Below are 16665 nucleotides of genomic sequence, written 5' to 3'. Positions count from 1 at the left end.
CCTTTCACCACATCCCCTCCAGTACTTATCATTATTTGTTTTTTTAATCTTTGCCAGTCTCACTGGGGTTAGGTGGTATCTCATTGTAGTTTTGATCTGCATCTCCCTTACAGTGAGGGGTGTTGAGCATTTTTTCATATGCTTTTTGGCTGTTCATATGTCTTCCTTAGAGAGTTGTTTATTCAGCTTATTTTCCCATCTTTTAATCAGGTTGATCATTTTCTTCCAGGTAAGCTGCTTGAGTTCCCCATGCCTTATTTTTCAATAAGGCCTAAGGAAGATAAAGAAATAAATTATTTCTCTGGTGCTATATATAAAGGAACTAATTGGAAATTATTATTGCATCACATGAAATTGTATTATGTAAAACACTTTGACATTTCAAGGTTGCACAAGTCCTAGGACACCAGGTTTATAACATTACTATCTACATCAATACTCCTACAGAGCTCTGCCCAGAACTCTGAAAGTGCATGACTGAACATTTTATTATATATGACAAATCTTTAAGATAGAGAGAAAACACCCTCTAATGAGATATAATTATGTCACAATCCTTTTACCTCCATTTCTCAATCCCATAAGGATCCTCGGCACACATACACATACTTAGTGTTTTTTCTTTTCTTTTTTTTTTTTAGAGAGAGATTTTTGCTATAGGGCATGTACGCTCACCATAGACAGGGAAAGACAGAGAGATAGAAAGTGAGAACATACCCACACAGGGAGATGGCCATGCCAGAGTCCCTTCTCCTCCATTCTCCTCTTGGAATTTTGGGCAGGCATACACATGTGCCCAGGATGAGTTTTAAGCTACCCAGTCCAGGACTTGAACTGCTATTGACTATGGAGGACTCCAGCAGTGTAACCATTATGCCATCTGCTGGTCCCCTCAGTGTGTTTTTTAAGCTGCTGGGGCAAGGATTCAAACCACAACTGGCCATGTGGAATCCAGCTCTCTATGCACACATCTTGACCCTTGCACTAGAGCCAGTCCTCTTTGTTTTATTTATTTATTTTAAAAATATTGCTAGTGGGTGTGTACTGCTGCAGGGGAGAGAGAGAGGGAGGGAAAGGGACTAGCAGTTGGCATAATGGCTAGTCAGCTGTGGTTTGAGTCCCATACCCGTGGCTTAAACTCACACCGGGTGCATGTGCGTGCGTGCCCAAGATCCCAAGAGGAGAATGGAGGAGAAGGGATTGTGGCAAGGCCATCTCCCATGGGGGGTGATTTCTTGCTTTTCTGTCTCTCTTGGTCTTTCTGGTGAGCACATGCACCTTATAGCAAAAACCTCTCCAAATAAAAAAGAAAAATCATCCCTATAGGGCATGGTCATGATACAATACTCATCCTCCATCTTTCTTGGACCGAGCCCTCTTTATTTTTAATCTACATATAATAATTGTACGTATTTATGTGGTGTAGTGTCATTTTTCAGTACATGAATTCAATGTGTAATGATCAAATCATAATGATTATCATATTCATCATCTTAAGCATTTACCACTACTTTGTGTTGCAAACATTCAGTTCCTATCTTTTAGCTTTTAAAAAACATCTGTTTATTTATGAGAGAGCACATACACCTGCACTTATGACAGAATGAGAGAAAGATAGGCACACTCTCTACAGGGTCCATGATCTCCTTCTTTCAGTCCTCTAGCCCCTCAGATCTTGGGTACTCATATGTGTGCCAAACATGTCAGGCAACTGAGCTGGGAATTCGAACTGCGGTTGCTCTGTGGGATCCAGCTTCTCTTATATAGCACATTACCACTGCACTATGGAACTTGCCCCCTCTTTTATTTATTTATTTATTTTTTTATTTATTTATTAAGGTTTTGCTATTGGGCATGTACACTGCCTGGAAAGAGATAGGGAGAGAAAGAGAGAGAGGGAAAGTGAGGAATGACCCCCTAGGAGTGATGGCCATGGTTCAATCCTGTCTCCTTCATGCTCCTCTTGGGATTTTAGGCAGGCCAATTTTTCTTTTTTCTTTTTTTTCCCACACACATACAATTTTATTTATTTACTGTCTTACTACATCTAATTCAAAATGTCTTCTCATGACACATATTATCTTCTTTGTTACTTTACAGGAGTTCTTTCCAACACAGTAAGAACTTTCTCATTGGGACATATGCATCTGTTGCAGGTAGAACTCAGTTCAGCTACTTATCTCCTTCACAGGTGGGCTTATGTACTGTTCCATCCAATGATTCTTCTGGGTACAGACAATAGGACCATTCTGGCTCCAGATTCTTGTATTTGATAACCTCCAGCTTGGTCCTCATTCTGATATGCAGGCATAGGACTTGGCAAACGACAGATTTCTTGTGAGGCTTCCACTTTATCACCTTGCCACTTTCTAGATAAGCCTGGCCTTCATACACATAATCACAAGGCCATCTGAAGTTTCCATAAGAAGATACTCTAACCCATATATATCATCATTGTCTTCTTCACATCACAGTTCCACTTTGTCATCCTCATACAGATCAGAAAATAAATACATGTGGCCTTTTTATGTAACACGTAATTTGTGTATCCCTTTAGGGAGGTGGTGAAGGTTTCTGGTTCCCTATTTCACCATCTGTTTAACCTTCTGACATTTGACAAAGTACCCCTCTTAGCTCTCCTCACTTTTGTCTTTCATGGAATTTTCTTCATTGCTTTTTACATCTTCAAGCCACCATTCAACTTCTTCACCCCATTCACCTTTGAGGCTCCTGTCACCTTCATCATGCCCTTCAGATTTTGTTGTATCTTATTCCTCCATCCAGCTCATATCACACTGAATCCCTGAATCAACTTTAGCAGTAGGCCCTGAAATCAGGATAGGGGTTGGAGGATGTTTTACGCTAGGCAGAGAAGGCCTCTTAGGTTCATCTCTTAGTTCCATTGACATATCAGCCTCCTCACCTTCAAAGGGAATCATGTACACGTTGTTTTCTCTGTAGGGCTCCTCATCCATATTTGGCTCCTCATTTCTTTCTTTTTTTTTTTTTCTTTTTTTTTCTTTTTTTTTTTTTAAGAGAGATTTTTGCTATAGGGCTCATGCAGTCACTGGAGAGACAGACAGCAAGAAATCACCACCCCGGGGGGATGGCCATGCCACAATTCCTTCTCCATTCTTCTCTCAGTATTTTGGGTACACACATACTCGTCCAGGGTGAGTTTTAAACCTCCAGGTCCAGACTCAAACCACTGTCAGTCATATGGAGTCTAGTGACAATCATTATGCCATCTGCTGGTCCTGTAGCTCTTCATTTCTACAGGTTAATGGCTGGGCCATTTGGGTTGGTGAGGGACAGTGGCTCTTTGGGGATCCTGGCCTTCTCTCCCCTTTGCTGAGTTGTTTCTGAGGACTGGATTGGAGGCTCAGGTCCTTAGCTTCCTGTGAAAAAGACATCTCTCTTGCTGGCGCTAGTTTAAATCATTCAACCTGCACACATTTGGTCTTAGGTAATTCTGGCTTTTAGCAAACTGAACCTCATCACTGGCTTTCTTATCTATGGGTGGCAGGTTTGGAGGAACATTCCCATTATCTGTTCTCTTATCTATGGGTGGCAGGTTTGGAGGAACAACCCCATATCTGTTATTTTCTTTGTTCACATTTATCTCCACAGCAGTGCCTGACTTCAAGATCTCTTCATCTGCTACAACTTCAAGACACTGCTCTGACACCATGGTAGCTCTTTGCTGCTTTTTATTTGTAGCTTCATCCTTGCTAGAGCACACCCCTACTTTCACAGGAAATCCCTGAAATCTGATTGTGCTGGGTCTTGTTCTCTGACACACCTTCACCACTGGCCAAGTCATACAAATGGATGCTCTCATTGAAAGACTTCCAGAACTGTACTGGAAGGGACCCACTGCCCTCTTCTACTCTCATGTTCTCCCTCTCACAGGCAAAGCTTCTCCCAGGCATGTTTCTATACAGGATGTTATTAGAAGAACTCTCACCATTTGGCCTCCTCTCCTGAACAGCAAGAGGTATAGCTCCATTTTCTTTTTCTCCAGAAATGTCATCAGTTTCTGTCTCCACAGGGATAGTAGGAATATGGCTGATCCACTCACATCTGTGTCACACCTGTTGCCTTGTGAATGAATGTTTTGTTTTTCACTTATGTTTGCTGTTTGCTTGTGATCAATTCAGGTCTCTTTGGGTTTTCTTTCTTCTTCCAAAGCCACTATACTTCTGCAACTGTGATGTGTGATTAGATGTGGGAATGCAGGTCTTCAGTTAAATATGGTTGGCATTGGAGACCATGATATTAGAAAGGTGGGGTACTTACTGAATGCCAATGAATACGGGAACCACAAGCTTCCATTTCTAAAACCTGCCCCAGGAATGCTTATAGGATTATGAACTGGGTTCTTGTACCAAAGGCCTGGTAATGGTGGCTATCCCATGGTTTGCATATAAAAGCATCTGGTGTTGCTTGCCAAATGTGCACCATTTTCAAAAAAGGGGTTCATTTTCAGACTGCACTCCCAGTACTCCTCTGCCTCAAGTGTGTCTGCCTGGTCATAGCAGCTACTTGCCGAGATTCAGCACGCTTCTGAAGTAACTGCTCCTACTCCCAACACCTCTACCATACCCCTTAGCCACAAGAATTTTTCAGGCCACTGGGTCTGGTACTCGAACCATGTAGTTGGCTATGTGGGATCCAGCTGCTATAATCACCATACCACCAGCAGTCCCCAGCCTCCTCTTTTAGCTACTTTGAAATGTGTAGGGCCAGCAGGTGGTATGGTGGTTAAGGTGCTAGACTCCTACATGGCCAGCTGCTAATTGAGTCCTGGACCTGGTGGCTTGAAACTCATGCCCGGCACTTGTGCATGTGTGCTCAAAATCCAGAAGAGAACGGAAGAGAAAGGATTGGAGCATGGCCATCCTCCCTAGAAGGTGAGTGGGGAGTGACTTCTCACTTTCTCCCTCTGTCCCTCTGGTGAGCAAATATACCCTATGGCAAAAAAAAAAAAATCTAAAATTTAAAAAAATTAAAAAAAAATCTTTCTTAAAAAAAAAAAAAGAGGTGTATAATAAATTAATTGCCCTGCTATATTACAGAACACCAGAGCTCCTCTTATTTAACTATAATTTTATATATATTAACCAGCATTTCTTTCTTCTCCTCTCCGAGTCCGGGACTCAAACCGCGGTCGACTACATGGGAGTCCAACGACATAGCCATTACGCTAACTGCTGGTTCCCCCCCTTCCCAACCTCTTAACCACTATTCTGCTCTCTACTTCTATGAAGTCAAGGTTTATAGCTTCCACATGAATAGGAACATGTGTTTTTTGTTTGGTTGTTTGTTTGTCTTTTACATTCTGTGCCTGGGTTATTTCACTTAACATCGCATTTTCTAGGCTCCTCCATGTTGTCTCAAATGACAGAATTTTTTCTTTTTAATGACAATTGTATTTCATTGTTTATACCACATTTTCATTATCCATTCAAATATGACAACTCTTTAAATTGTACTGTATACTTTCCCTCACATTTCATAATTATTCCAACTATTATTTTTTGTCTACTTTTCCAGTTTCTTCTTAGGTCTTGCATTTCTCCATATCTCACCCTCACTTGATTCTCTTTTTAAAACATTTTTTAGGAGATAACAGTATTGAAAAGAAGAAAAGTAAAATCAACCTTTATGTTTGGGCCTTATTTTTTCATAACCTTTTAAATTAAAACCTCTTCTTTTGTCTCCTTTAGTTAAAAATCAAGGAAAAACTTTGAGGATAAGATACTAGTTAGAGTTCTTTACTTTAGAGATTCAATAATCAGCTGGATAACAAGTAATAAGTTACTTGTTTCAAATGACAAATTCTAGCAAACACTAGAAAAGAACTTTGTAATATTTATAAAATTGTCGTTATCATAGTTTGCCCTTGAAATTTTTCAAATTCAAATTGGTCTATATATTCTGTATCTACTGTGATAGTTCTCAGCCATTTTTTAACTACTTGTTTAATTTTTCTTAAAGTGAATTAAAAGGTCCTATATTTAGGATACAAAGTACTTTCAATAGCACAGGAGGTTCAGATTTTAAATTCATGTAATGACAAAATAGTTTCTAGTTTGTATTTAAGAAATAACTGTTATCTCTCCTTTGAAATTTAGACTAATGATCCAGGTTTATGTCCCTTTTTTTTATGATTTGTAATATAGTTACTCTGCTTATAATAACTGTGAAATGTAATACTAATACAATTATTACTTGGTAACTTGAATTTCTTGATATCCCCAAAAGCATTCTGTCATTTTTATGGATAAGAATTATTTTGGTTGTTAACTGGAAAAGGACATTGCCATTGATCTATTAACTAGAGTTTAGAAAACTTCAGAAAAATTCCTTGGGGCCAGCAGGTGGTGTAGTGGTTAAAGTGTTGGACTCCCACATGGCCAATCGCAGTTCAAGTTCAGGATCCGGCAGCGTAAAATTCATGCTGGGTGTGTGTGTGTGTGTGTGCCTATGGCCAAGGTCCCAGAAGGAGAATGGAGGAGAAGGGATTGCAGGGCTGCCATCCCCACTAAGGGGTGATTTCTCACTTTTTGTCTCTGTCTCTAAGGCAAATGTAAGCTCCCTATTGTAAAAATCTCTAAAAAAAGAAAATTTCTTGAACAGTTTTAAATTATAGGTGAGCCTAGAGCTGTCATTTGTATGGGGTTATCTAATATCTTTCTAACGTTGACAGAATTATATCTTTAAATCATTATTATTTTGCCCTCAAAGTGAAGGTGCATTCCTAAGTTCTTAACTCATTCAGTGATGCAAATTGGCTTTCTTAATCAATGCCCTTTACATCCATCTCTCTTCATTTTCATAAGCCTATTTTATTTTGGCTCTGGTCAGTTAGTTAGAAACTTTTTTTTTTTTTTGATAGTTATCAATTCTCCAGGGCTAAAGAATAGGATATTGTCCTCATTTTATTGTTTTAAAAGGAAACTTTTCCCACTTTACAAATAATGCTTCAATCAAGGACTTCATTAAAAATTATTCTTACATTCTTCATTCTTATTAAAGCTTGCCATTTTTGAAAAAGAAAGCATCGGATGAGATAACTTATGCTGAAGACACTGCTAATTCAATTGCGCTTCTAGGTAAGTTAAGATTTTCTTGAGAGAGGTATAACATATGATGGGCCCTACTGACAAGAAGGAAATGTTGGGAACCAGCAGTTAGCGTAATGGCTGTCGCTGGACTCCCACGTAGTCGACCGCGGTTCGCGTCCCGGACCCGGTGGCTTAAAAGTCACGCCAGGCGCGTGTGCGTGCGTGCCCAAGATCCCGAGAGGAGAATGGAGGAGAAGGGATTGTGGCGTGCCCATCCCCTCTGGGGGGTGATTTCTCACTTTCTGTCTCTATGTCGCTCTCTGTCTGTCTGGCGAGCGCATGTGCCCTATAGCAAAAACCTCTCCAAAAAAAAAAAAAAGAAGAAGGAAATGTCTGTTTTCACTAAGCTTCACTAAGAATATTCTTCCTACATATTTATGCTCTTATTTCTATTTGTGAATTAATCATAGTGAGTTTGATGATAATTCCAGTACTTTTTCTGCTTAGCTATTTCATAATACCAACACGATTCTACATTCATTCAGTGTAAAGACTTGCAGATGCTTCTTTATGCTTATTTGACATGAAGTAATTTAGTTGGATAAAATGTCTGTTAATTATTTTTCTATATCAGAAGCGTATGCAATCCTTTTTCATTAATCACAAAAATATTTTCAACTTTGAACTCTAATACATTTTTTGTTTCGTTCTGTTTTGAAGTATCATCACAAACTCAAGGATCCAAGTATTTTTCATTTCATTGCCCTTCTTATACTTTCTTTTTCTTTTCTTCTTCTTCTTAATTTGGTATAGGGCACATGTGCTTGCCAGAGAAACATAGTGAGAGAAAGTGAGAAAGCACCCCCTGGGGGGGATAGCTACAGTCCTTTCTCTCTCATTCTCCTCTGGAGGTTTTGGGCATGGGCACACGCATGTCTGGCATGTTTTTCAGGCTGCTGGGTCTGAGACTTGAATTGCTCAGTTGGTCATGTGGGAGTCAGCCACCTTCTGCACCACGCAACCAGCTGACCCTCTAGACATTTTTTTAAAGTTTGTTTTATTCGTGATAGACAACATTTGCACATACACTAGTGAAAGGGGGATGTGAGAGAAGCAGGGAGAGAGAGTGTATGGGAGTGAAAGAAAGAGGCACAGCCTCAATAGGAAATCATTTTGCCCTACAGCTCTTTAGTATCTTGGGCATGGATGCTTGTGCCTGGCATGTTTTCAAGCCAACCCAGCAATCTAAACCCCAGTAAACCATGGGGGTTCCAGAACTGCAGTTTGACATGCTATCAACTATTCCACTAGGTTGGGCCATAAACTCTGATACTTAATTGCTAGAATCACTGAGCAACTGTTTGTTTATTAAATGATCTAAAATTTTAAATGAAATAATAAAATAATAGAACTTTAAGAACTTTAGCATAATACACATAAAAATGCAGGTGCATATATTTTATACACAAAAATATGAAAAAATATCATAGAAGAGTAAGCATTTGTATCTGGGTTATTACTTGATTTTTCTAGAGAAAGAAAATAATAATTTCCTAGGAAATGAGATCAGTGAAACACTAGCCCTATGAGTCAGACCTTGAAACATGGCAGCATGCTCTCAGAACTAATTCTACATTACATTTATATTTATTGAAGCCTTCATTTATAAAGATGAAATAAAAGATATATGATTGACCCAATACTAGGAGCAGGCTTGAGCAGACAGAAAAAGAGTGGCTCAAAGACGCCCTGGCATTTATATTCTGCAAGGTTTATCATTTTTTAATCTGGATCATGTTTGTTGATCATTGGCTAGGCCTAGTGATTGTTATCTCATTGGCTCTACCAAATATGGCTTCATCAGCTAGTCATCCTCCACTGCAAATTTCCTGGCTACATTACCTTGGGCAGGAACGTTCTGCCCTCATCAGGTTTTTCTGTCTAGCCACATAAGCAGACACTACAGCCCCCTTACCCACTTCTATTTCCTAGCTTTCTGCTGCATCGTTTCGCTCCTGGGAGGCATGAGCCTCATGAATCTTACTGAGGTGTTGAACGTGGGTGATCTGTCTCCTGTTACTGTTTCATGCTGAAAAGGGGCATTGGCCCTACCTATGAGGAATTATGGAACTCTCACCCTATCTGATCTAGGTGGGAAAGCTAGGCCAGGGGCAGGTCATCAAGATAGTCCTGAGATATGTCATGGAGTGGTCTGTCATTGATATTGGATGACTCACAGTCGGATTCAGCAGAGGTCTCAAGGGTTTTGTATCCCTGTTGTGTAGTCATTTGCAATTTCAGTCTCCTACTCAGTGTCCAGTCCCTTGCACTTGAAGAAGGAATCTGCAGGTTTTCTTTCTGATTTTTGGGTAAACTCTTGGAAGTCTGTGGGTATCCAGGGCTTTTCCAGTTGGGACAGCCATAAACCTGACTTGTCATTTTCCTATGTTCTGTTCTCTTTTTCCCTCCTCGAATCCTGATTATTCAATGTCAGCCAAGGGCTGAACCCCCTGGGAATTGAGTGGTTATTTCCCATGCTTCAGTCTCTTCGAGTTTCCCAATAGGGACAGATGAGTCCTTGCTATGATACTGGAGTAAACTAAAGAGGCAGACTCCTGACTTAGCTCGCCACAGTATATGTTGTGGGATGGCTTCTGTGATAATATCCAGGTTCTTGGTGTTTCAGACCAAGAACTGAATGAAGCATGTCAATAATGAGTGAAAGGAAAAGGTGGGATTTTTGGTGTTTTTTGGGGATTTTTTTCGGAGAGGTTTTTCGCTATAGGATGCATGTGCTCGCCAGACAGACAGAGAGAGACATAGAGACAGAAAGGGAGAAATCACCCCCCAGGGGGAATGGTCATGCCACATTCCCTTCTCCTCCATTCTCCTCTCGGGATCTTGGGCATGAATGCACACATGCCCGATGTGATTTTGAAGCCACCGGGTCTGGGATGCGAACCGCGGTAGACTACGTGGGAGTCCAGCGACATAGCCATTACGCTAACTGCTGGTTCCCAAAAGGTGGTTTATTAAGTAGAAGTGAAAGTACACTCCTGAGAGAGAGGATTGGGCCTGAGTGGACAGAGAAGAATGACTCATAAAAGCTGATCTAATACATTTTTAAAGTTTTTACTGAAAAGTTATGTTCCCAGCATTATATTCAATATAGAAAACTGGGATGACTAAAAAGCATTTATGTTTTATTTATTTGTTTATTTTTGGTAGAGGTTTTTGCCTTAGGGCGGATGCACTTGCCAGAGAGAGAGGCAGTGAGAGGGAAAGTGAGAAATCACCTCTCCAGCGGCCACATCACAATCCCTTCTCCTCATTCTCTTCCCAGAATCTTAGGCACACATGCACACGTGCCCAGCATGAGTTTCAAGCCTCCGAGTCAGAGACTTGAACCTCAGTCAGCCATGTGGGAGTCCAGCGACATAACAATTGTGCTATCTGCTGGTCCCGGTAGCATTATTTTTTAAAAGTCTTTGTTGATCTTATTATTTTAAAATGTTGCTTCTGGGGCTGGCAGGTGGCATGGTAGTTAAGGGTATTGGACTCCCACATGGCCAACTGTGGTTTGAGTCCTGGACCTGGCTGCTTGCTCTCTCACTTTTCCTCTCTCTATCTTTTTTTAGTCAAAAAATAAGAATGAATAAAGTCGAATAAAATAATTATTTTAAAAATGTTGCTTCTAAGAGTATTTACAGACATTTATATGGTAAATATATGCTCTGTTTCTTACTGCGTGTAAGTCAGCCTGCTATTTGCTTAATGACCACCTGCCTACATTCATGTCTCACTTTAGGTCAATATGAACTCTTAGCTTAAAACAAACTCTGTCCACTGATTAGTGACTACAAGTACTATTTGGTCCCTTAATGTTTTCTTAATTGTTGAAAACAGGAGTTTAAACTCAAACTCCTATTTGTATATAGTCTAAAGTGTTAAAGAAAGGCTATTTATGATTTTTCCTAATAATTTCCAGTTACTACTATGTACTAGTAAGTTAAGTTATGTTTTCTTTTAAATAATGCATCATTGTTTCTGACTCAGAAGTCAGATTCTAGAAAGGTATGGGGGAAGAAATTGATATTCAGCCTCTAGGTTATGTAAGAGGAAGCTGCGAGAAATTATCTAAACTTACAAGAACTAAAAGGGTGGAGAAGCAAATGAGAAACTTTAGAATGTCCTATAAACTCACATATTGGAATAGTTTTGTTGGGAAAGTTTAGTTCCTATTGCCTAAGATTTTCAAACTTAGTGATTTTTCAACTCCAAAAAATAAAATAATCTTGAAACAGTTATGTGGTGACTTTTACAAATAGATTCTCCTAACACAAGGGAAAGGCTTTCCTTTCTGCTGCTTTCTTCTGTCTACTTATAGCAATGTTATTAAATAGCACTAACTCATCTTTCTTGCAGGTGACTTAATGAAAATTCCAAGTTCTGAATTGAGGATACAAATCTGTAAGTGTATTGTTGACTTTTATCATGCAGAACCTCCTAAGAAGCATATTCCAGGTAAAGTTTTCAGTGGTCTTTTTGTAATAACATGTATCTATAGAAAAGAGACTGTTCTGTCTTATTTCCCTCTGATGTTAGAAAGATCTAGTGGGCTCAGAAATACAACACATTAATTTAAAAAACAAAACTCATTTTTGTAGTCTTGAGGCCTTAAGTCATCTTTGAAAAATTGTATTTTTTTTAGTTTGGGATTTGTATGGTATTTTTATTTTCATGCAAATATTTAAGACAACTTATAAAAGTTCAACCAAATTAGTTTAATTATAATTATTAGTATTAGTTTATGTTACTTTTACTGTTGATAAACTTTTCTAACATATTTTATGACTATTCATCATGTCTGTGTTAGTCCATTATTGCATTACCAACAGAAATACCAAATATTTCTATTCATTTGCTGAATTACAAGAAAGAACATTTAATAACTCAGAATTCTGGTGGCTGGCAAGTCCAGGGGCATCACAAAATGGCAAAAGGCAAAACTTTTAACAGTGTTGCCTCTACCCATCTGGCTTTCTCTCTGTTCTGGTCTCATTTCTTCTGCATGTATATATGCCGTAACTCGGTCATAGAGGCCCCACCCTAATAACATCACACACGAAGGTCTCACTCTGGGACCCCATGAAGGAATTAAGCTTTCACTTAATTCCTTTACAATATAATCAAGACCCAACAAATGTATTTCTAGGGGACATCCAATCACTGCCCATTAAAACCAGATTTCCAAATATGAGAGTTTAGGGAACAAAACAGTGATCCAAACCATAGCAATATCCCACCAAATTTATTGTTAAAGTTCTAATGGTAATACCATTGTCCATCACATTTGGTAAAAGAATTCTACATCTTACAGCTAAGGTATCTCAATATGCAATGATAAAGTGAACCACACTGAAATATATGGTATTAAGACATGGGCATTTACACTCTGAAGGTATAATGTTATTTAAGACCAACATTTTACTTCCATAGTTTCTGTAATTTATAACCAATCTATGGAGGGAGAGAAGATATAGAAGATATAAACATACTTCTCAAGTTCTGTGTTCCTTAATATGTATGGGAATAAGAGTTAGTAGCAGTTCAAAAGGAAGGTTATAATGACTAGGGAAAAATAGACATCTGAAGTAAAGAAATGAGTAAGGAGACTTCAGATGTCAAATATAAGCTATGAGATAGAGGTGGAAGTGGTTGGTAGGTAGTAGACATTGCATCCTAAAAGCAACAGGTACCAGAAATAAAATCTGAAATTCACCCAAATAGAGATGAGAATTGGAGTTTGCCAAGAGGTAAAGCATGTAAACACCAAGGGATCAAGAATGCCGTTATGTAAGAGTACTCATACTGAGGTTTGGAAAAAATGACTCAAAGACATTGGCAGCAAAGGGAGGTTCAAAGACAAGGGGGAGGGGGACTAAAGACTACTAGGTCTTATGTGCCAGGGAATAAAATATTTGAAGAAGAAGGAAGTCACTTCAGTGTTAAGTGCTGCAGAATTTCTCTAATTGAGGAATGAAAAAGCCAAGTTTATGTGATATCTGAAAAGACGTAGTTCATCTTTGACAGAATCTCATTGGTATAAAGTGGTCAGGGCAGATGCAGGAATAAAGAATGAGAAGGTGTGAGACGAGTGGCAGTGGGTTAGACAGTGAAGAAATAGAGGCAGTTTGCAAAAGGAGACTCGTGTTCTAAGATCAGATGGTGAAGTAGAAGAAAAATGGAAAACAGCTCAGTTGATAGTGCAGTTAAAGAAAGGTTATTTAGGTTTGTTTGTTTTAGGATAGGAAAGAAATGAAGTTTGTAGGATGAGGAGCTGGAAGCTAGAAAATAGGAAATAGAAGGCAAATTTCTCAAGGCATGAGAAGATGTAATTAAGGAAATAACCTTAATTAGTGAGTTAACTAATAGTGCACAAGTGCAAAAGTGATGAGTTTTGTGAATTAATTTCCACAAAATACACTTTGGTGTATCCATATGATAGATTATTATGCAAATAAAAATCACGATTCCAGGAAATATTTTACAGCATGGGGAAAAGCTTACAATCAGAATTTTAATAAAATATAAATAATTTAGGGGGACCAGCAGTTAGCGCAATGGCTATGTCGCTGGACTCCCATGTAGTCAACTACGGTTCGCATCCCAGACCCGGTGGCTTGAAGCCCACACACACACACACACACACACACACACACACATACATAAATCATTTATACAATATGTTGTTGAAATTATATGCAATTTTGGGGGGGTGATTTTTGCTATAGGGCGTGTGCGCTCACCAGAAAGAGAGAGAGAGACAGAAAGCGAGAAATCTCCCCCCAGGGGGGGATGGCCACACCACAATCTCTTCTTCTCCATTCTCCTCTCGGGATCTCGGGCACGCACACACACACGCCCGGCATGAGTTTAAGCCACCGGGTCCGGGACTTGAACCGCGGTCAACTACATGGGAGTCCAGCGACATAGCCATTATGCTAACTGCTGGTCCCGATGCAATGTATTTTTAATGTATAAAAATAGCAACAAGAAATATATCAAAATGTTAATATTATGAAATTATAGGTGATTTGTGTTTTCCTCTTTGTACATTTTAAATGCCATTTAAAATGCACACAGTGAGTAGCAAGACCATACCATAGAGAGCTCCTCCCTTAAGTGGACAGGGCATTGTCTACTGCCAAAGAGCAAATTCAAGAAGATAAAACAAACAGACATCTTAGAACTTATACCAAAGTTAAGGAATAAAGTTAGTCTGAAGTCAAGAAGTCAAGGAGTTAGGGACCAGCAGTTAGCATAATGGCTTTGTCGCTGGACTCCCATGTAGTTGACCACGGTTCGAGTCCCAGACTCGGTGGCTTAGACTCATGCCAGGCACGTGTGCGTGCGTGCCCAAGATCCCAAGAGGAGAATGGAGGAGAAGGGATTGTGGCGTGGCCACCCCCCCCTGGGGGGTGATTTCCTGCTTGCTGTCTCTCTGTCTCTCTCTGTCTGTCTGGCGAGCGCACGCGCCCTATAGCAAAAACCTCTCCAAAAAAAAAAAAAAAGTCAAGGAGTTAGGGACCAGCAGTTAGCATAATGGCTTTGTCGCTGGACTCCCATGTAGTTGACCACGGTTCGAGTCCCAGACTCGGTGGCTTAGACTCATGCCAGGCACGTGTGCGTGCGTGCCCAAGATCCCAAGAGGAGAATGGAGGAGAAGGGATTGTGGCGTGGCCACCCCCCCCTGGGGGGTGATTTCCTGCTTGCTGTCTCTCTGTCTCTCTCTGTCTGTCTGGCGAGCGCACGCGCCCTATAGCAAAAACCTCTCCAAAAAAAAAAAAAAAAGTCAAGGAGTTAGATAAGTGAGGTAACTAAGAGAGAAAATAACCTCATCTCAGTAGGTACCCTCTGGTGTTTAATTCTTCTCATTGAATGTAGTTAGGAAGGCTTTTGTGCAACTGCATCAAAAAGAAAGTGTTTCTTACAAGAACTCAAGGAGAAGGAAATTCTATTCCATGTAACCAAGAATCAAATTTCCCTAAAATTTCCATATAATCACAATATTTATAAGAGCACCATTATTTTTGTCATTTTATTGCTAACACCACATAATTGTCCCTTGAGAGCACTGAAGTAACACATTGACTCAAACAGTGAAAACATTCACTATTTATAATCATACCATTTTCTTTTGTGGAAAATTGTATCTTGACTTGTGTTGATGTTCTGTTGTGATAAACTCATCATAAGTTGGAATTCTCATTGATCAAATGAATTTAATACACCTAACCTACTAAACACCTTAGTTTAGCATAGCCTACCTTAAACATCCTCAGAACATTTACATTTAACCTACAGTTGGGTAAAATAACCTAACAAAAGCCCATTTTATAATTAAGTGTTGAATATCTCAAAGTTCAAAGTACTGCTTTTACTGACTATATCACTTTTGCACTATCATAAAGCTGATAAATTGTAAATTGAATTGTCATGTCAGGGACTGTCTGTTTTGTTCTTTTTTAGAATTTAAGATGTGCCTCCAAAATTTTTGGCACAAATGCTACACCGGGGTCAGCAAACTTTGGACCTCAGGCCAAAATCAGTCCACTGCAAATGAAGTTTTATTGAAACCCAGCTATGCCTCTTTATTTTTGTATTGCTTATGGCTGCTTTCTTGCTACAACATACTACAAGGTGCTACAGAATTGAGTAGTTGAGAAGAAACCTTACAACCCTCAAAGCTTAAAGTACTATTTTCCAACCCCTTACAAAAAAGTTTGCAGTTTTTAAATGCCATACATATTTTTAAACTTCTTGTTGTGTTGTTGCTATTTAGTAATAAATTACTCATTCCTTCAACTTAATGATTATTTTGTGAAATGTTTATTAACTAATTGCTATTAGGTTATCAGCAAGTTAGTTCATCATTCAAGATTCAAATGGCTGAAGTTGGAGGACTGGCAAAAACAATGGTCCAATCAATGACTTTGCTTGAATATCAACTTGTTGAGAAACTTTGGGTACTTAAAGTTCTGCAACATCTCTCAACTTCTGGTTTGTATAATATTATTAAAATTTGGATACATCATTATTTTTTTATTTCAATTTATTTATTTGCATTCATTCACTGTACATCATTACACCATACAAAATGAGATTTTCCATCCAGAGTACACTGTATATTATTTCAATCAAGCACATCAACAAACATGTTATTGTCAGCAAATGATCTTCCATTTCTTGTTTTCTGTATGTTTTGCTTTTTTCCCCCATCCTTGATTCCCTATCACCCTCTGCCATCTCCCACTCTCTTCCCACACTGTCTCTGATACCTATGTTTGCTTTCTATTTTGTTTCCCCCCCCCCATTTTATCAAATCACCAAAGACCGTAATCAATCCAAATACCCTCATAGCAAACACAGGTGACACATTTCCATGAACACAAGTCTGACTTTACGCATCCTATAAAGTAGCACCTAGCTGGGGCTACATATCCTACTGTAGTCATTGAATAGATATATAATTTTTTCCTGAAACTTTTTTTTTTGTAACTCAATTTACATTCCTTCCCTAAGCATCATCACA

The 16665-nt window shown here is 39.1% G+C and overlaps 1 protein-coding gene across 1 annotated transcript in view; it reads left to right on the top strand.

The window, feature by feature from the left end:
* Window positions 1-16665, top strand: part of CFAP69 (cilia and flagella associated protein 69) — an 87061-nt gene that overhangs the window by 23872 nt on the left and 46524 nt on the right. Inside the window, exons 5-7 of the mRNA XM_006168998.3 lie at window positions 7042-7118; window positions 11496-11594; window positions 15984-16133. Of these exons, the coding sequence (XP_006169060.1) occupies window positions 7042-7118; window positions 11496-11594; window positions 15984-16133 (326 nt within the window). The remainder of the gene's footprint in view (window positions 1-7041; window positions 7119-11495; window positions 11595-15983; window positions 16134-16665) is intronic.

This window comes from Tupaia chinensis, unplaced genomic scaffold (assembly GCF_000334495.1).
Source record: "Tupaia chinensis unplaced genomic scaffold, TupChi_1.0 Scaffold146650_1, whole genome shotgun sequence".
Taxonomy (NCBI): Eukaryota; Metazoa; Chordata; class Mammalia; order Scandentia; family Tupaiidae; genus Tupaia; species Tupaia belangeri.
This window is presented reverse-complemented; position numbering and strand designations above follow the sequence as displayed.